At 42.9% G+C, this 22,615-nt stretch overlaps 1 protein-coding gene across 3 annotated transcripts in view; it reads right to left on the reverse strand.

Annotated features, from left to right (window-relative positions):
- Positions 1–22,615, reverse strand: part of LEO1 (LEO1 homolog, Paf1/RNA polymerase II complex component) — a 39,001-nt gene that overhangs the window by 10,957 nt on the left and 5,429 nt on the right. For all 3 annotated transcript variants that reach the window (XM_054451721.2, XM_054451725.2, XM_054451726.2), the window contains exons 2-10: positions 16,227–16,982; positions 12,577–12,681; positions 10,834–10,928; positions 10,091–10,236; positions 8,971–9,055; positions 4,695–4,789; positions 3,329–3,463; positions 2,041–2,176; positions 2–188 (exon numbers count right to left, since the gene is read on the reverse strand). In XM_054451721.2, the coding sequence (XP_054307696.1) occupies positions 2–188; positions 2,041–2,176; positions 3,329–3,463; positions 4,695–4,789; positions 8,971–9,055; positions 10,091–10,236; positions 10,834–10,928; positions 12,577–12,681; positions 16,227–16,982 (1,740 nt within the window). The remainder of the gene's footprint in view (position 1; positions 189–2,040; positions 2,177–3,328; positions 3,464–4,694; positions 4,790–8,970; positions 9,056–10,090; positions 10,237–10,833; positions 10,929–12,576; positions 12,682–16,226; positions 16,983–22,615) is intronic.

Below are 22,615 nucleotides of genomic sequence, written 5' to 3' on the forward strand. Positions count from 1 at the left end.
CCTCGAATGCCCCCTTTATATCGGTTTTTAATGGCAGCCAAGCTGATGGACTCCTCGCCTTCCTCCTCCTCATCGTATCGATCAGGTTCCAGGTAACTGGCACTCAGCCCCCGCTGATGCTGTTTCTCTCTCATTCGGCGCTGCTGAGATTCCCTACGTATGGAAGCCCTCAAACGTTCTTCTTCTTTCTGTAAAGAAGCAAATAACCTCTTTAACCTAAAAAGGAGCTACTTTTGTGCCCACTTGAACCCACTTTTATTACAAATAGCATGTAATGTCTGGTCCAGATAATGTCTGGTCCAGCTGTGCCGTGTGTGTTCCCCATCACACCTCTGTGGCTCCACATGGACCCTCTGGTTTGGTTTGCAGGAGCGAAGGCAACACAAGGGTAAAGCGGCAGAAAGGAGCCCTGACACTAACCAGCCCAACTGGCGTTGGCACAGGTGTGTCCTCAGGAGCCGTGCTGGTGTTCTGTGCTGCCACTTAACCCAGAGAGAAGCAACCCGCCTGAGAAACCCCATTCATGCCTAGAAGAAACCTAAACTGACTCCCTGGAGCAGCAGTGGCTGTTCCTGTTCATCCCTGAACCACAGACAACTGATCTGCCCCAGCTCTACCAAACTCCCATAGTTCCCAGATATTCTGGTCCCAGCCCCTCAGCCCCTTAACCCACAGTGCTCCTCACGGCTCCTGATGACAGGTTGAGGAGCGTGCTAGAGCCACAAGGTAGACCTTTCATTTCCTTTGCACTGCCTGGCATTCTGCACCTTGATGTTAAACCAGGTTGGGGGTAAGGGTGGTGTTGGAGTAGGTTTCAGGGATATTCTGGGATTTCTTTGAAGGTCTTCCTCATCCAGTTGCTCTGTATTATCATATACAACTCCAATTATATTGCTAGAAATTCCATGGAACAGATTGTTTTAATAGTATGTGGCTGTAAGGAGGTTAGAGTAAAAATCACTGTCAGTAGTACAGGAACTAAGAACAACCCAGCTGACTCCTTGTCTACATTTTCACAGGAGCTGGGGACATGAAGGAGGGTGTGGGGAGATGCTCAAAGTAGTTCAAGAGCTTCTCCAATAATGCTAAGACTGGAATCTGCAGGTTCCTCCAGCTCCCTTAGCCTGTACAGAAAAGGTAGGGAAATGGAACAAGCCCAGCTCCAAAGCAAATGCCCCTATATACCACTAGGTTAGGTACTGCTATTAGATCTGGTTTAATCTGTCTCCATGAATAAATACAGGATGGAGGAAAAAGCAAGGGCTCAGAGCCAAACCTTCAGCAGAGCCTGACCATAAGATTTGTAAGAAAGGCCCTGAGGCAACTGGACTGTCTTAGCCTCACCATGCTCTGCTTCACTAAACAACGTAATCACAAGAGGCAGGGTGGGCAAAGGCCAAAATCTAGTAGGGATTAGAGAAGATGGGGAGGAGAAATGACGAGCCTGTACCACTGCATATGGCTTCTCAAATCAAGTGCTGCAGGAAAGGCCAATGGCCAATACAAGCACATGCTCTATCGATTAGGTACAATGCCCCAAATAAACTTGTGCCTAATTAACAGCTGGGTCAAATTTGAAAATATACGAGGTAGAATGTTACAAATTGACCTTAAAAACTCATCAGCTCGTCTTATTCTTTACCAGAGTCTACTTTAGGCACTCTCTCATTCAAACTTCTGGTCTATTCTCTATTTTACACTACTCTCTAGTATCTCCACTGACTTCTGACATGGATTCTAAACCACACATAGATGACTTAATGATCTTTGAACTTATACATGAAAATTCAGATATTTCAATCACCGGTTTGTTGCTGAACTCTCAGAGCCTGGTGAAGAGAGAACCTGAGCCCTGTGTCTGTTTTACTATCATTGCCACGTCACCCATTGTTTGGCAAATGCTGAGGAAATGAATCCAGCTCCCTATTCATGTCAGTTGGAAGAGGAAAAGGTGGGCCAATAAGAGATGATGAACAAGCATTTTGGGAAATACTTGCCTAATATACCAAAGAATCCCAGGATAAGGCTTAGCAAACATACCTTAATCATTTCTGTGCGCTGGCATTCGGGATCACGACCAGCCATTGGCAAGATTCTAATCTTCTGTGTCTTTGAACACCTATCTGCAAGCGACAGAGTCATCTTTCTATGTGTGGCACTGTCCGTAGAGTGAGGTCTGCCAGGAAATAAACGAAGAGCATCTCACTGTTTACCAAATACATTTGTGAGCCAGTGATACCCACATCACAGAAGTAAGAGCCCAGTGACCATTTCCTAGTCACCTGAAAAAATAGGCAGAGACAACTGACTGAATATACCAAGGTGGAAGATTGTGAGTTTTCTTCATTCTGTGGCTCACTGAGACATTCTTATTCCACAAATGAAAAACAGAAGGCTGGAGTAAAAAAGATTGTATGGCATGATCACCTTCTAGAAGCAATAAATGGATACGCTCAAGCAGCATTAATTAGATACTACAGGTTGGTGCAAAAGTAATTGCGGTTTTTGCCATTACTTTTAATTAATATTAATATATTAATATTATTAATATAATTATCCTATTTTATAGATTTAGGAAACTGAGGCAAAAAGAGGTTAAGAAAGTGGCACAAGGTCATACAAATGGAAATGGAATTCAAATATGAGTCTAACTGATTCCAAAGCCTATATGTTGACCTTTATAATTTCAAAAAGCTAAATCATAACCAACATTATTGTGCCCCCTGTAAAGATAAGCATTACCCAAAGAGGATGGTCTGCTTATAATCAAGAAAGAGAAGCATGAACATCTCAGTGCAGCACCTACTCAGTCTAGAGAAGGAAAGTGCCCTCACCAGCTGAGTATTCCGGTCCTCTTGGGGGACACACTTCTGCAGTGGTATTAGATGCCGGGGCCTACAGCACTGAGATGGCCTGTCTCACACTGACCAACTCACTGGCTTTCCTTCGATTGCATGCAAAACAACAACCTCTAGTTATTAGTCTCCCAGGTCAATTTTACTAAAAACAAAGGACACACTGGCTAGCAGACACATGTATTTTAGGCCTCTTGGCAGTTATAATAACCACTGGAATTAAATACATTGACATTCTGGTTTACCTAACAGTCTCTTGTAAGTCTGGTTAGCATGACCTGGTTCCCTAAGAAACAGCAACTTTTAGTGTATTTGACAAAATAACCTTTGAACCTTCAGAACTATGCACAAGATCTTGGTTCTTGCTGAATCATACCATGGGGTTACATCAATCAGGTGGCAGGCATTACAGAAACATCTATGTTTCACTGCTTTTACCATAAGAAATAATACATAATAATAATAACAGTTACCTGAAGGTGAGTTTCGTTTTAAAGACTGCTTGTCCCTGTAGACCAGTACCTTGTCTTATAAAAAGATGATTGTGGTCACCCTGCAGTGGGGCTTTGTACACATCAAACACTTCATTGCCTAAATGCAGGGACATGCTGGAAAGAGAAACATTTCATATACTAAAGTCATAAAGCTTTCACTCTACCATCTTACTTCACTTAAAGGTGATTCAGGCTGGGCACAGTGGCCCACACGTGTAATCCCAGCACTTTGGGAGACCGAGGCAGGCGGATCACGAGGTCAGGAGTTTGAGACAAGCTGGCCAACATGGTGAAACCCCATCTCTAGTAAAAATACAAAAATCAGCTAGGCATGGAGGCGCACCCCTGTAGTCCCAGCTCTCGGGAGGCTGAGACAGGATAACTGCTTGAACCCGGGAAGTGGAAGTTGCAGTGAGCCAAGATCCTGCCACTGCACTCCAGCCTGGGTGACAGGACAAGACTCCATTTCAAGGAAAAAAAAAAAACAAAACAAAACAGGTGATTCCACTGCTGCTCTCTCTTTTTACATAGAATTCAGAAGGAATGAAAATAAGAAGTCATAATGAGAAAAACTGACAGACTACAAAGTAACACATGCTGGGACGTTTACCAGGCTCTACTACATTCCCAGTGAAGGGCAATTTTTTTAAAATGTCAATTTGTGGCTGGGCAGAGTGGTTGATGCCTGTAATCCCAACACTTTGGGAGGTGGGAGGATCGCTTGAGCCCAGAAGTTCAAGACCAGCCTAAGCAACATATGGAGAACTGTGTCTATGAAATTTTTTCTTTTTTTTTTTTTTTTTTTTTTTGAGACCGTATCTAGTTCTGTTGCCCAGGCTGGAGTGCAGTGGTGCGATCTCGGCTCACTGCAACCTCCACCTCCTGGGTTCAAGGAATTCTCTGCCTCAGCCTCCTGAGTAGCTGGGATTACAGGCATCCGCCACCACACCTGGCTAATTTTTAGTAAAGACAGGGTTTCACCATCTTGGCCAGGCTGGTCTTGAACTCCTGACCTCGTGATCCACCCACCTCGGCCTCCCAAAACGCTGGGATGACAGGCGTGAGCCACCGTGTCCGGCCCTTTTTTTTTTTTTTTTAATAATCCATGCAGGGTGGTGCACACCAAGTAGTCCCAGCTACTTGGGAGATGGGAGGATCACTTAGGACTAGGAGTTTGAGGCTCCACTGAGCTATTATCATGTCACTACACTCCAACATGGGCAACAGAGTGAGACCCCATTTCTAAAACTAATAATAATAAATTTTAAAATAAAAAGTATTTCAAAACTTGATCCCTCTGACCCATTCTGGGTATGTCAATACCCTTCAGGCGTTTTGTGCTCACCTTCCATCTGACCACTTGACTATCCGAGCATTGCTTTCTTTAATTTCATTTCCTTCTTCATCTCGGCGTATCCTCCATCTTATAGTATTTTCTACCTGTTTCACAACACAAATACTTTAGAAAATTATAGTTTAAATGACTCTATGCATCTTGTTTTTCCTCAAGAGGCACATAATCACAGAATAAGCATACAGAGGTGACAGATGTATGTGTGGCAGGAGAATGAACAACACTGAAACCCTCTTTAATCACCTAGAGATGCTGGATAAATTAAAAGCAGGGGAAAAAATATGCTTAAGTGAATTTCTGAGCTCCTAGAATCATAATCATAGAGAAAGCTTAGAGCATTTGAGCAGATGGCAGATACTAAATGTACACTAACCCCGAGATGTGTTAAGACAGTAAGAATTACAAGGGACAGGCGATAAAACTTGAGTCCATGTGAGGCAGAAATTTTTTTTTTTTTTTTTTTTTGAGACGGAGTCTTGCTCTGTCGCCCAGGCTGGAGTGCAGTGGCGCAGTCTTGGCTCACTGCAAGCTCCGCCTCCCGGGTTCACGCCATTCTCCTGCCTCAGCCTCCTCAGTAGCTGGGATTACAGGCGCCCACCTCCAAGCCCGGCTAATTTTTTCGTATTTTTTAGTAGAGACAGGGTTTCACCATGTTAGCCAGGATGGTCTCGATCTCCTGACCTCATGATCCGCCCGCCTGGGCCTCCCAAAGTGCTGGGATTACAGGCATGAGCCACTATGCCCGGCCGGGGCAGAAATTTTGAAGTGAAACCCTGTATAAAGCAAGTTCTCTCACACAGCTAAAAACTCCATAAAAATGAGACCAAAAACTCTGCCTATTGGCACAGAGAAATAAACTTCCCATATATGAATAAGGATAAATAAGTGCCCTATGAAAATGAAAACCCCAGATTTCAATAGGTTTAGAGCCTAACTATCTTACCTGCATGGTGGGGAAACACCAGACAGAGTTGGCAAATGAAAATCACTGTTACTGAAATTAAAGTCAGTGGGACCTCCAGGAAAACATGGCATGCTAAACGCATGCAGTTTATCACTGCTGCCTCCTGGAAACCCACTAAAATGACAATGAAGAGTAAAAACAGGACATACAAGGATAGAAAGAATGAGAATGAAGCTGGCAACAGACAGAAGCCAACAATGTGAAAACTGCCAATGCCAAGACCATGCTTCCCTCTGCCTGTTCCCCCAGTGTCAATCCTAAACACAGCTGCTCCCAGTCCCACGGAGATCGTCTGGATCTCCACTCCATTAGTTGCAAATGTCTGTGCAACTGGGTCCTAATGATTCCCCCTTCCAGTTTTTCCCCTTTCCCTATTTATTCCTCACAAATAGCTATAAAGTATGCTGACTGAATCACTCCATCACATTCATGACTTAAACATGATGTCACACCTGAAATTTGTTTCAGAATAGTCTGGGGAAGCTGGGGTGGGGAATATGTAGATGACAAAAGATTGTTAACTTGACAACTGTTGAAGTGGGCCATGGGCACATGAAGGAGTTCATTATATTGTTTTTAATACATTGGTGTATGTCTGAAATTTTCAGATTGAAAACAAAACAATCTGTCACTATTCCTGTCTTCCCTCTCATAGAATAGGTTGGCCACATATAAATACACAAATACGCCGGGCGCGGGGCTCACACCTGTAATCCCAGCACTTTGGGAGGCTGAGGCAGATGGATCACCTGAGGTTAGGAGTTCAAGACCTACCTGGCCAACACAGCGAAACCCCATCTCTGCTAAAAATATACAAAAATTACCCAGGCACGGTGGCATGTGCCTGTAATTCCAGCTACTCGGGAGGCTGAGGTTGGAGAATTGCTTGAACCCGGGAGGCAGAGGTTGCAGTGAGCCGAGATTGCGCCACTGCATTCCAGCCTGGGCGACGACAGAGCAAGACTCCATCTCAAAAAAAAAAAAAAAAAAACACAAATAGGCCATTATTAATTGAGAAGCCATTCTAAAAAATGCTTTCTATTATATAAAATTCAAATAGTAATGATGCTATAATAGGACACATTGCTAGGTCTTAACCTATCAGGATGAAGGACCCATAATAGCATTTCTGAAGACAGGGGACCTCAGAGAGGTACATAAGCTGTACCTGGTTCCCTGGTTCCTTGTTCTTAAAGAATTAAGTACACTATGCTTTAAGACTGGTCAGCGTAGTCTTAAACATCACTCAAGAAAATAAGGGTCCAGGGTTATTTCCTATCACACACCAAGGTTTTAAGACAACAGTTTATGTTAAACACCAACATTTTGTAGTCTGATGCACTGAAATTTTAGGGTAAAATACATATTTATAAATTTTTTTTTTTTTTGGGAGACAGGGTCTCGCTGTGCTGCACAGGCTGGAGTGCAATGGCATAATCACAGCTCACTGTGGCCTCAAACTCCTGGGCTCAAGCAATCCTCCCGCCTCAGCCTCCTGGAGTAGCTGTGACTACGGGCATGCGCCATCTCTGCTGGCTAATTTTTTTTAATTTTTAGTAGAGACAGGGTCTTGCTCTGTTGCTCAGGCTGGTCTGAAACTCCTGGCCAGTCTTCTCACCTCGGCCTCCCAAGGTACTGGGATTACAGGTATGAGGCACCATGCCTGGCCTTTGAAGTTTGATACCCATACTAGAATCTGGTATCACATGGTCTAAAATATAATAGATATATTGATACTAGCTGTAGCATCATGACAGAAAGAAAGAAAAAGGAAAAAGACGAAATTAAATAAATTGATAAAAAGTGAATAAATAAGGAACTACTATATTAGTTTATATGTATATGACAGGAAACAATGAAAAGTAGTAGAATTAAAGCCAGAGGCACTAAAACAACCAGGAAAATTCATACTGCTAAGCCTAAATCAATACATCCACATGTCCCAAGGAAATAATATTAACAGATGGGCTAATAAACAGATGAGTAGATGGGTGGTGGAGGGAGGACAGAAAAAAAAAAAAAACAGTGTAAGCACTGTATCTGTTGACTGTGTGATCTTGAACAAATTATTAGCATCTGTTTATCTCAGTTTTCTTATTTGATTTGCATTTCCATTAAGAGGAGTAGTGAAGTCTCACTGAAAAGCTTTTGGATAGAAACCATCTTATATCAAGGTTATTTAGGTGGTTGTTAATACACCACATTGAAGAGATGGTACTATTAAAAATATAAAAATTCAGTGCCTAAAAAATGCCAGACTATCCCTTTCTAACAATTTAATAAGGTACCGAGGCCAGGCGCGGTGGCTCACACCTGTAATCCCAGCTCTTTGGGAGGCCGAGGTGGGTGGATCACCTGAGGTCAGGAGTTCGAGACCAACCCGGCCAACATCGTGAAACCCTGTCTCCACTAAAAATACGAAAATTAGCTGGGCATGGTGGTGCGCGCCTGTAGTCTCAGCTACTTGGGAGGCTGAGGCAGGAGAATCACTTGAACTCAGGAGGCAGAGGTTGCAGTGAGCTGAGATCATGCCACTGCCCTCCAGCGTGGACGACAGAGGATGCTCCTTCTCAAAAAAATATATACATAGCCACTAGAAAATAAGAAATTTACAGGAAATCCTTCGGATTTAAGAATTGAAAATGCATAATTCCAGTTTCAGTATCATGCATTCAACCACCTCTTGTTCCCTTGTACAACTCAATTCTAAAATGTCTACTTGGCCAAGTGCAGTAGCAATCACGCCTGTAATCCCAGCAATTTGGGAGGTCAAGGCGGGAGGATCACTTGAGCTCAGAAGTTCAAGATCAACCTGGGCAACACAGCAAGACCTCATCTCTACAGAAAAAAAAAAAAGAAAAAAAAAAGGCTGGGCATGGTGGCATGTTTTCTGTAGTCCCAGCTACTCAGGAGGCTGAGATGGGAAGATCACTTGAACCCAGGAAATTGAGGCTGCCAAGAGCTGTGTTTGTGCTGCTGTACTCCAGCCTGAACGACAGAGCAAGACTGTGTCTCAAAATAAAAAGATGAAACTTCTGCTTAACCTACGTCCTCCTTACTTAAAAGATTAGAGGCCCTCCTTCAATAGCGTGACCAGATGGTATAAGGTATCAAAGAGAAGCATTAATGGGAATTTAGTACAATAAAATTCTCTCCTAATAGTCAACAAAAGCAATCAAAAGAACACAGCCATATAGTGAAGTGTTAGGTAAAAAAATCACTTTCAAAAGTTCAAGTTTCAAGTTAGTATCTCCAGGTTTTACTTTATAAAAGAAAAAAAAAGGAAAAAGCATGAAATGGTACCTTTAATTTTAACCTGGTTCTACCTTCTTCATCCAGCATTTCTTCATCTTCAAATTCATCTTCATAATACTGAGGATCAAAAGGTCTACAAATTGTTTTCCAAATAAACTATTAATCATATTTTATAAAGAATATTACTGCTATGTAATAACATCTCTATTAATAAACACCATTATATCAAAAAATCATAATGATCAATATCTTCATGCTTAATTTCAAGGAAGTAGTAATTGTACTTTTTTTTTTTTTTTTTTGAGACCAAGCTTTGCTCTTGTTGCCCACGCTGGAGTGCAATGGCACGATCTCGGCTCACCACAACCTCCGCCTCCCGGGTTCAAGCGATTCTCCTGCCTCAGCGTCCCGAGTAGCTGGGGTTACAGGAATGCGCCACCATGCCTGGCTAATTTTGTATTTTTAGTAGAGACAGGGTGTTTCTCCATGTTGGTCAGGCTGGTCTCAGACTCCTGACCTCAGGTGATCCGCCCAAAGTGCTGGGATTATAGGTGTGAACCATCACACCCGGCCAGTAATTTTACTTCTTAAAATTTGTTGTTAATACATATTGCTTGAAATAAAGTACAAGCAAGGGTAAATATTCAAAATATCCTTTCTTCCTCTTACGTAACTCTGCTAAAGAATAGGCAACATATGCTCTAGCTTTCCACATCATTGTGCCTGTGGAAAAAAAATTTTTAAAGCACAAGAGCTTGAGTAAACTTAGTAAATAATACCCATCAAACACTGTCTAATTGTCCAAAACCATTACCTTTTCTAGACCAACAATAGCTGCTACAGTGGACACTGGCATTTCTCTAGCAAATTTCATCACTTTCAATTTCAGCCTTTTCAGGGTTGTACTAATTAAAAAAATACCTTGAAGACTTGTGGTGTCTGTTAATTCATAAGAAAGTATCAAACTGCTAAAAACAATCATAGCATTAAAAGCCTCCCTTACCAATACATATTTTTTCTATCTCAGGATGTGCTTGACTAATTTTTTCAGAGATACACGATCAATTTTCCATTTTTGTGATTTGTCAACTCAATGCGAAATAAGAAAAATAAACATTCTATGTATTTCTGTTCAACATCCTGAAAAAATTTTAATTGATTTCCTTACCTGGGCTCTACACTGAGAAAGTTGGGCAGTTTAACAAAATATAAGTCGTTTCCTAAATCAGTGTTTACTTTGGGTATTTCTACTTCTATTCTGGTCTCAGGAATTGGCTCCTCTTCCTGTTGATCCTGAGGCAATCCATTTTCATCCTAGTGAAAGAATCGGAAGTTTGGAGCTTGACAGGACCTTAGAAATGGCTTCCTTCAACCTCCACACTTTAATTACTCCGGGGTGCAAGAAACATAATTAGATATCACTTTAGGACTAAAGAAGTCCCCAGTCCCCATCCCAACGCACCCACACAGAAAATGGGAAACGATCAGTTTGGATACCTCAGTACAAGAAACTATCTCCTTTATGATAAATCTGTCTTCCAAATACTCATCAACAAAAGTGTGAAATTAACACTTCAATAGGAAGTCACTCTATCAATTAAAACCAGAGAAGATTATCAACATAGCAGACACTTCTTGGCATGAGCAAGAAAAACATTCAAGTCAATGGTTCTCAAATCACAAGTCCTCACAGTTCAGTCCCCTAAGGCATGACACCAACCTCATGTTTGGCAGTTATTTCCACTCCCCCTTATAACCAAGAGTTCCCTACATAATGAAGAAAGTCATCTGTTCATGGTATTTTCATACTAGAATTCAGTTATCAACTTCCTTTCCTGGAATAAGGGAGACTCTTCACCTTTGAAACTTTATGCTTGGCCTTGAATAAGTTCATGTTAGTAACTGACTTACAACAGGCTGTCCTGGAGTAGGTGGTTTGTCTTCTCCATCACTCCCTGAAGAGATATCATCTGCACCTCCAAATAAATCCATGGTTCCACTATTATCTTCAATGCAGAAGGAAAAAGGCATTAGTGTTACTATCTGTAACTAAGGTTCTTCACAGCTGATCACTTCAACACATTCCCAAGGTTTCTGGACCAGCATCAGAAAACCACCCAAAACATAATGCTGAGCCTGGCTCTCAAAGACCCAACCAGAGAGTGTCGGGAGAGGGAAGGGGGCAAATCTAGTGAAAGGCAAGCTGCACAGGAGGCACTTATTTCTCCTTTCATTTTCACCATCCTTGTTCTCCCACTTTCCTTTATTCCCCAGGAGCCCAAATGTTTCCTACAGTCTAGATGCTCAAAGTTGGGGCTGAAGCACTCCACAGACACCTATTTTCCATAAGTCTATCCCAGATTCAAAATTACAGTCCAGGCACAGTGGTTCATGCCTGTAATCCCAGCACTTTGGGAGGCCAAGGCGAGTGGATCACTTAAGGTCAGGAGTTTGACACCAGCCTGACCAACATGGTGAAACCCCGTCTCTACTAAAAATACAAAAATTAGCCGGGCTTGGTGACGGGTGCCTGTAATCCCAGCTACTTGGGAGGCTGAGGCAGGAGAAAGGAAGCTGCCACACCTGGCTGGTAGAACTCCTTTCATCCTTCCAACTTATAATACCAGGTGGTGGTGGTGGTGGTGGTGGTTGCTGCTGTTGTTGTTGTTTTGAGACAGAGTCTCACTGTTATTGCTCAGGCTGGAGTGCAGTGGTACGACCTTGGCTCACTGCAACCTCTGCCTCCCGAGCACAAGCGATTCTTGTGCCTCAGCCTCCCGAGTAGCTGGGACTACAGATGCACACCACCTCGCCCCACTAATGTTTTGTATTTTTAGTACAGACAGGGCTTCACCATGTTGGCCAAGCTGGTCTTGAGCTCCTGGCCTCAAGTGATCCACCCATCTTGGCCTCCCAAAGTGCTGGGATTACAGGCGTGAGCCACCGCACCCAGCCAACACTGGGTTTTTATGAGCTCTTCATCTAACTCACAGCTCAAAGAATCAGTTTCTTCATCTGTTAAGAACTTAGGAACAAAACACCGAGACTGTCATTATTCACACTGAAGAATGGACATTATAACCTCCATCCCAATAAGAAGGTCAGCCCCCTAATAATGAATTCACTCTAACTATAAACAGACTAGGCGCAGTGATTCACGCCTGTAATCCCAGCACTTTGGGAGGCTGAGGTGGGCGGAACACTTGAGATCAGGAGTTCAAGACCAACCTGGCCCAACATAGTGAAACCCCACCTCTACTAAAAATACAAAAAATTTAGCTAGGCATGGTGGTACGTTCCTGTAATTCCAGCTACTCAGGAGGCTGAGGGAGGAGAATTGCTTGAACCCAGGAGGCAGCAGTTGCAATAAGCTGAGCTTGCACCACTGCACTCCAGCATGGGTGACAGAGCGAGACTCTGTCTCTTAAAAAAAAAAAAAAAAAAAAACTATAAAGAGGCAGGTTCTTCTTCAACTAATTAAGCATGAGCAGCTTCTCATAGCTATATAAGTTCTCTGAGTACACTGAGTGTATCCACACTCTTATTCTGTGGGTCTTGCGATCTGGGGTAAACACACTCAGGGTTAGAAATGCACTACAGTTAAATACAGAAAGAGGTATGGAAATATACATATATATATAATAACAGGGGTACCTTTTGGCACCTCAGTGTCGCTATCCGCTTCTGAATCAGATGCAATCGCATTCTTGCGTTTCATTCGTAAAACTTCATCTTCACTATCACTGCCTCTTGCAGATTCTATAAGGGTAGAATTAGAAGTTCTGCATAATCAGTCGCATTAGTTGAATTTTGTGTTTTAAAAGCAATATTGGAGATTAACAAATTGTGATACAATGGACTACTACTCAGCAATAAACAGCAATGAACTACTGATACATGTAACCAATTGGATGAATCAAAAATGCTATATGCCAAGTTAAAGAGGCCAATCTGAAAAACTACATACTTACTGTATGACTCTATTTATATGCCACTTCCAAAAAGCCAAAAGTTTAATGACAGAAAAGACCAGTAGGTGCCAGGGTTTAGGGGTAGCAGAAAGATAGGACTCAAAAGGGATAGCATAAGGGAGTTTTTCAGTGTGACAGCGATTCTGCATCCTGAGTGTGGTGGTGGTTACACAAATCTATAGATATGTTAACATGAATAAAGCTGTACATGCAGAACGCCCCCCCACCAAAAAAATTAACTCTAGTGTGTGTTAATTTAAAAAACAGAATTCTTAAAATAAATACTGGTGCCAGGTGTGGTGGCTCATGCCTATAATCCCAGCACTTTGGGAGGACGAGGTGGTTGGATCACTTGAGGTCAGGAATTCAAGACCAGCCTGGCCAACATGGTGAAACCCATCTCTACTACAAATACAAAAATTAGCCGGGTGTGGTGGCGCGCACCTGTAGTCCCAGCTACTTAGGAAGCTGAGGCAAGAGAATCACTTGAACCTGGGAAGCAGATGTTGCAGTGAGCTGAGATCGCACCACTGCACTCCAGCCTGGGTGACAGAGCGAGACTGTCTCAAATAAATAAATATACTGGCTTTGCAAGTACAAAAACTTGGTAGAAATGAGAAAAGTAGCACTAAAACTTATTATCAAATTTACATAAGACAAATTTCAGGGAAAAAAAAAGGTAAAAAGATTAGGAAGGAACTGACAAATATATCATTATTTCTAGAAGGGCCAATTATTTACGTAAAAACGTCACAAAAATTGCCGGGCGCGGTGGCTCACGCCTGTAATCCCAGCACTTTGGGAGGCCGAGGCGGGCGGATCACGAGGTCAGGAGATCGAGACCATCCTGGCTAACACGGTGAAACCCCGTCTCTACTAAAAATACAAAAAATTAGCCAGGTGTGGTGGCGGGCACCTGTAGTCCCAGCTACTCGGGAGGCTGAGGCAGGAGAATGGCGTGAACCCGGGAGGCGGAGCTTGCAGTGAGCCGAGAACGCGCCACTGCACTCTAGCCTGGGCGACAGAGCAAGACTCCGTCTCAAAAAAAAAAAAATCAACGGAACCACTGTTAAACTAGTAAGAGATAAGCAGGATGACCAGCTACAAGGTTCCCTACTATGACCCTGCCCTTGACTTGGTCTGCTAGTATTTGGGATGTAGTACATGAGCCTTAAAGATTCTTTCTGGTAACAGTAAAAACAGCCCTACTTTCGGCCAGGCATGGTGGCTCTTGCCTGTAATCCCAGCATTTTGGGAGGCCAAGGTGGGCAGATCACCTGAGATCAGGAGTTCAAGACCAGCCAGGCCAACATAGGGAAACTTCCTCTCTACTACAAATACAAAAATTAGCTGGGTGTGGTGGTGCACACCGTTAATCCCAGCTATTCAGGAGGCTGAGGCAGAATTGCTTGAACCCAGGAGGTGGAGGTTGCAGTGAGCCAAGATCGTGTCACTGCACTCCAGCCTGGGTGACAGAGACTCCGTCTCAAAAAAAAAAAAAAAAGGATGAGTGGCCAGGCGCGGTGGCTCACACCTGTAATCCCAGCACTTTGGGAGGCCGAAGCAGGCAGATCACAAGGTCAGGAGATCGAGACGATCCTGGCTAACACAGTGAAACCCCGTCTCTACTAAAAATACAAAAAATTAGCCGGGCGTGGTGGCGGGCGCCTGTAGTCCCAGCTTCTCGGGAGGCTGAGGCAGGAGAATGGTGTGAACCCAGGAGGCGGAGCTTGCAGTGAGCCGAGATTGCGCCACTGCACTCCAGCCTGGGTGACAGAGCGAGACTCCGTCTCAAAAAAAAAAAAGGATGAGTTCATGTCCTTTGCAGGAACATGAGGGACATGGATGAAGCTGGAAACCATCATTCTCAGCAAACTATCACAAGGACAGAAAACCAAACACTGCATGTTCTCACTCATAGGTGGGAAATGAGTAATGAAAACACTTGGACACAGGACAGGGAACATCACACACCGGGGCCTGTCATGGGGTGGGGGGAGGGGGGAGGGAAAGCATTAGGAGAAATGCCTAATGTAAATGACGAGTTGATGGGTGCAGCAAACCAACATGGCACATGTATACCTATGTAACAAACCTGCACGTTGTGCACATGTACCCTAGAACTTAAAGTATTAAAAAAAAAAAAAAAACTCTGAATTAGTTATTGAAAACTTACTGCAGTCCCATAGTCTACACAGATCTATATTCATCTCTGGAAATATGCTGCCCTCCTCTTCTAATAACACCAAGATGTGGTTTCTGAATCCTGTCCTGTAAGGTGTGTGTTAGATGCCTTCATATTTAAGCTAAGAAGATAGGATCAAAATATAATTAACATAATCAATCACCTATGGAAATGAAGCAATCCAGGTATCACTTCAGGAAGGCTTCAACCAAATTAAGGTAACTTTTATATAATACAAAGAAATATGATCTCTAATTTTTTATACGTTCTATATGAAGAATGTGTTAACTTGAGCAGAATAGTCTAAATGGCAATGATAAAAGCAGGGTCCAGGAACCAAAGTTCAGGTGTATGCCTCCTGTAGTCTTTAGGGAATGAGTGCTCTAACCCAAGCTCATCTCTGTAGGGTGAGGATACACACATCAATCTGTCTTGGCTCAGTAACACTGTCCATTGAGATCACCCAGCCATGTTTGCACTTTCTACATATTATACTCCCTGGGCAACCTCCTGATTATTATAATTTGGCATCCACTCTAGATTTGCCCCCGGGGAAACATATGATGATAAGGGAGAAATAACTGATCCTCTTGAAACAATTTTGCAATTCAATTTTATACATTAATGTCTTGTAAATTTGACTAGTTTGAGTAAACTCCTTAGACCTTGACCATCTCTGGATGATCAAATTTTGGATCTCAAAAAGCTGAGCTGCAGCAATGGTGCCCACATCTCAGTATAGCTGCTCTGTGGGGACATTTCAATGGTATTGTTTTTTCCCCAGGCTAATCTATTCTCTCACATGAGGCATGCTCTTCAGTTATCCACAGAAATGGAACCAACTTAACTCATTATCAGCTCTTATCACACCATATCCCTCTCTCTAAGACTCAATTTTAAGTCCTCTTTAAATTGTTTTCCCCCCGGAGCTATAATTAACAAATGGAAGGGAAAGCAGTAAGAAAAAATAAGTGGGTTAGAAAGATTTAAAAGAAGCAAAATGTATTCTAGAGTTAGAAAAGTTTGAAAGGGAGGGACAGAAGAGAAAAAACAGGGTAATAAAGATGGGAATGACAGGAGACTAAATGGGTCCCTGCTGTATCTGAATGCTTCTTTCTGAGCCATTCTGGTTCTCATAAATGTATTACCTGATTTATGGTCCTGTTCCTCTTCATCATCTGAATGCCTGTGTTCTTCATCTGAGGCCTGTGGCCTTTCATCATCAGAATTTTGCATTTTCTCTTCATCAGACAGCTGTGGTTGTTCTTCATCATCAGAATTCTGTTTCTCATCATCATTATCAGAAGCTACCGGCCGTTCATCATCAGAATTAGCCTTTTCCTCCTCAGATAGCTGTTGTCTCTCATCATCGGAAAGCTGAGGCCTCTCCTCATCATCTGTGTTCTGCATTTTCTCATCATCGTCAGAATTCTGCAGCTTATCTTCATCAGATCCTTGTGCCCTCTCCTCATCATCAGAATTTTGTATCTTTTCATCATCTGACTGGTCACTTTTATCTTCTCTGCCCCATTTTTCATCATCTGAATGTACTTTTTCAGAACCTTCTGCTTCTGAATGATGGCTCCCTCCATCCGATCTATGACCTTCGTCTTCATCATCATTAGGGGCTTCTGATCCACTGTGCTGATCTACATCTGAGGGGTCATTGTCCTCGTGGTCAGAACGCTCAGAAGCTTCTGATCTATTGTCTGATCTTTCAGAGTGATTATCACTACCACTATGATGTGAAGCTCCCTCATCCTCACTGTCATCTCCAAACAGTTCCTTATTACTTGGTTGTCCTGAATCACCTCTTTCATCCTGATCACTTTCACTTCCAGAGGCATTACTGCCAGAGGCAGCATTCTCTTGATCAGAATCTGAGTCAGATCCAGAATCAGAATCTATGGGATCATATAAACATAGGATAACATCAGCAAAAAAAGGCAGAGTAAGGCAGTCCCAAAGTCCATCCCAACATAAAAGCAATGAAGAAACTGGCAAAAACTGTTAGAATTAACGTTCTAACGCCGGGTGCGGTGGCCCACGCCTGTAATCCCAGCACTTTGGGAGGCTGAGGCAGGCAGATCACCTGAGGTCAGGAGTTCGAGACTAGCCTGACAAACATGGCGAAACCCTGTCTCTACTAAAAATACAAAAATTAGCCAGGCATGGTTGCGGCAAGCCTGTAATCCCAGCTACTCAGGAGGCTGAGACAGGAGAATCACTTGAACCCGGGAGGCAGAAGTTGCAGTGAGCGGAGATCAAGCCACTGCACTCCAGCCTGGGCGACAGAGTAAGACTCTGTCTCAAAAAAAAAAAGAAAAATACATTTACTAAAATCAAAGAGTCACTAGAGGGGCTCAACCAAAGATTTGAGCAGGAAAAAGAAAGAATCAGTAAACTTGAAGATACGTCAATTCGACGGTCCAGTCTGAGAAACAGAAAGAGAAAAGAATAAAGAGAAATGAACAGAGCCTAGAAGATTTATGGGACACCTTAAGTTATACCAATGTATGCATAATGGAGTCTCAGAAAAAGAGAAATGAGCAGAAAAAAATTCTTAAATAAATAATAGCTGAGGCCAGGCATGGTGGCTCCCACCTGTAATCCCAGCACTTTGGGAGGCCAACACGGGCAGATCACTTGAGGTCAGGAGTTCGAGACCAGCCTGGCCAACATGGCAAAACCCCATCTCTACTAAAAATACAAAAGTTAGCCGGGTATGGTGGCGCAAGCCTGTAATCCCAGCTACTTGAGAGGCTGAAACAGGAAAATTGCTTGAATCCGGGATGTGGAGGTTGCAGTGAGCGAAGACCACACCACTGCACTCCAGCCTGAGTGACAAGAGCGAGACTCTGTCTCAAAAAAATAAAAAAAGATAGCTGAAAAACTCCCAAATTTATGAACAATATAGATCTACACATCCAACAAGTTCAACAAATGACAAGTAAGATAAACTTAAAGAGGTTCACACCTAGATACATTGTTATCAAACTGTCAAAGACAAAGAAACAATTCCAAAAGCGGCAAAAGAGAAGCAGTTCATCCCACATGAGGAACCCTCAATAAGAGTAACAGCTGATTTTTCATCAGAAACCAAGGAATCCCAGAGCCATCCATAAGAGGACACATTCTAAGTGCTAAAAAGAAAGACTGTCAACCAAGAATTTTATATTCAATAAAATTATGCTTCAAAAACTAAGGCGATATAAAAGACAAAAGAAAACATAAATTGGACTTCCACAAAATGAAAAACTTTTGTGCAGCAAAGGACGTTATTAAGAAAGTAGGCCCGGCACAGTGGCTCACGCCTGTAATCCCAACACTTTGGGAGGCCAAGGTGGCCAGATCACCTGAGGTCAGGAGTTTGAGATCAGCCTGGCCAACATGGTGAAACCCCATCTCTACTAAAAATACAAAAATTAGCCAGGCATGGTGGCTTACGCCTGTAAGCCCACTACTTGGGAGGCTGAGGCAGGAGAATCGCTTGAACCCAGGAGGTGGAGGTTACAGTGAGCCAAGATCGTAGCACTGCACTTCAGTCTGGGCAACAGACCAAGACTCCATCTCAAATAAATAAACAAATAAATAATATTGCTAAGTTAAGTTCAAAACTGGTTAATGTCTTAGAGGACAATAAAATCTTTTGGCTGGGTGCGGTGGCTCATGCCTGTAATCTCAGCACACTGGGAGACCAAGGTGGGAAGATCACCTGAGGTCAGGAGTTCGAGACCAGCCTGACCAACATGGTGAAACCCCGTCTCTACTAAAAATACAAAAATTAGCTGGGCATGGGGGCACACGCCTGTAATCCCAGCTATTGGGAATAATGAGGCATGAGAATCCCTTAAACCTAGGAAGTGGAGGTTGCAGTGAGCCGAGATTGTGCCACTGCATGAAAGGGGAGACTCTGTCTCAAAAAAAAAAAAAAAGTAAGTGAAGGCTGGGCGCAGTGGCTCACGCCTGTAATCCCAGCACTTTGGAAGGCTGAGATGGGCGGATCACGAGGTTAGGAGTTTGAGAACAGCCTGGCCAATATGGTGAAACCCCATCTCTACTAAAAATACAAAAATTAGCCAGGCGTGGTGGTGTGCACCTGTAATCCCAGCTACTCGGGAGGCTGAGGCAGAAGAATCACTTGAACCTGGAAGGCAGAGGTTGCAGTAAGCCAAGATTGCGCCACCACACTCCAGCCTGGGAGACAGAGGGAGACTCGTCTCAAAAAAAAAAAAAAAAAAAAGGAAAGTGAAAAAAACAACCTACAGAATGGAAGAAAATATTTGTAAACCATGTATCTGATAAGTGTCTACTACCCAAAACATACAAAGAACATTTATAACTCAACAATAAAACCAATTTTTTTGTGTTTTTTGTTCGTTTGTTTTTTTGGAGGCAGAGTCTCGCTCTATCCTTCAGGCTGGAGTACAGTGGTGCGATCTTGGCTCACTGCAACCTCTGCCTCCCTCCAACGATTCTCCTATCTCAGCCTCCCGAGTTTATGGGCACACGCCACCACACCTGGCTAATTTTTTTGTATTTTTAGTAGAAATGGGGTTTCACCATGTTGGCCAGGCTGGTCTCGAACCCTGACCTCAGGGGATCTACCCACCTTAGCCTCCCAAAGTGCTGGGATTACAGGTGTGAGCCACCGCACCCGGCCTAAAACCAATTTTTTTAAAACAGACAGAGGACTTGAATAGACATTTCTCCAAACAAAGTTACACAAATGGACAATAAGTACATGAAAAGATGTTCAACAGCTGGGCACAGTGGCTCACACCTGTAATCCCAGCACTGTGAGAAGCCGAGGCAGGCGGATCACCTGAGGTCAGGAGTTTGAGACCAGGCTGGCCAAAATGGCAAAACCTCATGTCTACTAAAAATACAAAAATTAGCAGGGTGTGGTGGCAGGTGCCTGTAATCCCAGCTATTCGGGAGGCTAAGGGAGGAGAATCGCTTGAACCCAGGAGGCTAAGGCAGGAGAATCGCTTGAACCTAGCACTTTGAGAGGCCGAGGCAGGCGGATCACCTGAGGTCAGGAGTTTGGGACCAGCCTGGCCAACATGACAAAACCTCATCTCTACTTAAAATACAAAAATTAGCAGGGTATGGTGGTGGGTGCCTGTAATCACAGCTACTCGGGAGGCTAAGGCCGGAGAATTGCTTGAACCCAAAGGCGGAGGTTGCAGTGAGCCAAGATTGTACCATTGCACTGCAGCCTGGGCGACAGACTGAGACTCCGTCAAAAAAAAAAAAAAAAAAAGATGTTCAACATCATTAGCCTTTAGGAAAGTGTAAACTGAAACCACAATGAGACACCACTTGATAACATCAAGGATGGCTATTTTAGAAAGAAATAAAAACTTAAAATAACTGTTGGCAAAGATGTGGGGAAAGGGAACCCTGGTGCATTGCTGGTGGTAATGTAAAATGGCTCAACCACTACGGAAAACAGTCTGGCTGCTCCTCAAAATATTAAAGAATTACCATATGACTCTGCACTCCTACATAATACCCTCCTCCCAAAATTAAAAACAGGCACCCAAACATGTACATGAATTTATTTATTTTTTTGGAGACAGAGTCTCACTTTATCACCTAGGTTGAAGTGAAGTGACGCAATCTCAGCTCACTTCCAACCTCTGTCTCCCGGGTTCAAGTGATTCTCATGCCTCAGCCTCCTGAGTACTTGGGACTACAGGCATGCACCACCACACCTGGCTAACGGTTTGTATTTTTAGTAGAGACAGGGTTTCGCCATGTTGCCCAGGCTGGTCTTCAACTCCTGAGCTCAGGCAAATCTGCCTGCCTGAACCAGGAATGTTTACAGTAGCACTATTCAGACAACCCAGTGTTCATCAACAGATAAATGGATTAACAAATTTAGGATATACACATTCAATGGAATATTATTAAGTCATTAAAAATGAATGAAGTACTGATACATGCTACAATGCCTTGAAGACATTATGCTAAGTAAAAGAAGCCAGACACAAAAGACCACAATGCATGATTCAATTTATATGAAATTCCCAGAACAGATAAGTACAGAAACAATAGCAGACAGGGGTTGGAGGAAGGTGCATATGGGGAGTAAGTGTTTTATGAACACAGTGTTTTATTTGGGGGTGATGAAAATAACAACTAGATATATGTTGTCTACAAGAGACTCACTTTAGAACCAAATATACAAACCAGTTAAAAGCAAAAGGATAGAAAGATATTACATTAAACAGCAACCAAAAGAGAGCTGTAGTAGGTATACTAATATTGCACAAAACAGATTTTATAACAAAAATTGTTATAAGAGACAAAGGATCATTAAATCCATCATAAAGATATAAATAATTATAAACACATATGCACCTAGAAACAAAACCAAGAGAATTGAAGGGAAACATAGACAGTTCAACATAATAGAGACTTCAATAATGGATAGAACTGGCCAGGCACGGTGGCTTACGTCTGTAATCCCAGCACTTTGGGAGGCCGAGATGGGCAGATCACTTGAGGTTAGGAGTTCAAGATTAGCCTGGCCAACATGGTGAAACCTCATCTCTACTAAAAATACAAAAAATTAGCCAGGTGTGGTGGCACGCACCTATTGTAATCCCAGCTACTAGGGAGGCTGAGGCAGGAGAATCGCTTGAACCTGGGGGGCGGAGGTTGCAGTGAGCCAAGATCTCACCACTGCACTCCAGCCTGGGTGACAGAGAAGATCCTGTCTCAAAAAAATAAAATAAAATAAAATAATGGATAGAACTGCTAGATTAAAGATCAATAAACACAGGACTTGAGCAACACTATAAACCAATTAGACATAACAGACAATCAATAGCATGCTGCATCCAACAATAGCATCTTCCCAAGTGCATATGGAACATTCCTCAGGACAGTCCATGCTAGGATACAAAACAAGTCTCAAACATTTTAAAAAACTGAAATCATACAAAATACGTTCTCTGACCACAAGTGAATTAAAATTAGAAATCAATAACAGAAAGAAATCTGAAAAATTCATAAACTTGGGGAAATTAAACAACACACTTTAAAACAATCCAGGACTCATAGAAATCACAAGGAAAGCCGGGTGCAGTGGCTCACACCTGTAATCCCAGCACTTTGGGAGGCCGAAGGGGGCAGAGTGCCTGAGTCTAGCAGTTTGAGACCAGCCTGGGCAAAATGGCAACACCCCATCTTTACTAAAAATACCAAAAAAAGGAAAAAGAAAAAACATAGCCAGGCATAGTAGTGTGCACTTGTAGTCCTAGCTACTCAGGAGGCTGAAGTGGGAGAATTATCTAAGCCAGGGAGGTTGAGGCTTCAATGTGCCAAGAGATCGCACCACTGCACTCCAGCCTGGGCAACCGGAGACAGACTCTGTCTCAAAAAATAAAAAAATAAATTGCAAAGAAAATTAGGAAATATTTTGAGACAAATAAAAATGAAAACACAGGCCAGGCGTGGTGGCTCATGCCTGTAATCTCAGCACTTTGGGAGGCCGAGACAGGCAGATCACATGAGGTCAGGAGTT

This window comes from Pongo pygmaeus, chromosome 16 (genome assembly GCF_028885625.2).
Source record: "Pongo pygmaeus isolate AG05252 chromosome 16, NHGRI_mPonPyg2-v2.0_pri, whole genome shotgun sequence".
Lineage (NCBI taxonomy): Eukaryota > Metazoa > Chordata > Mammalia > Primates > Hominidae > Pongo > Pongo pygmaeus.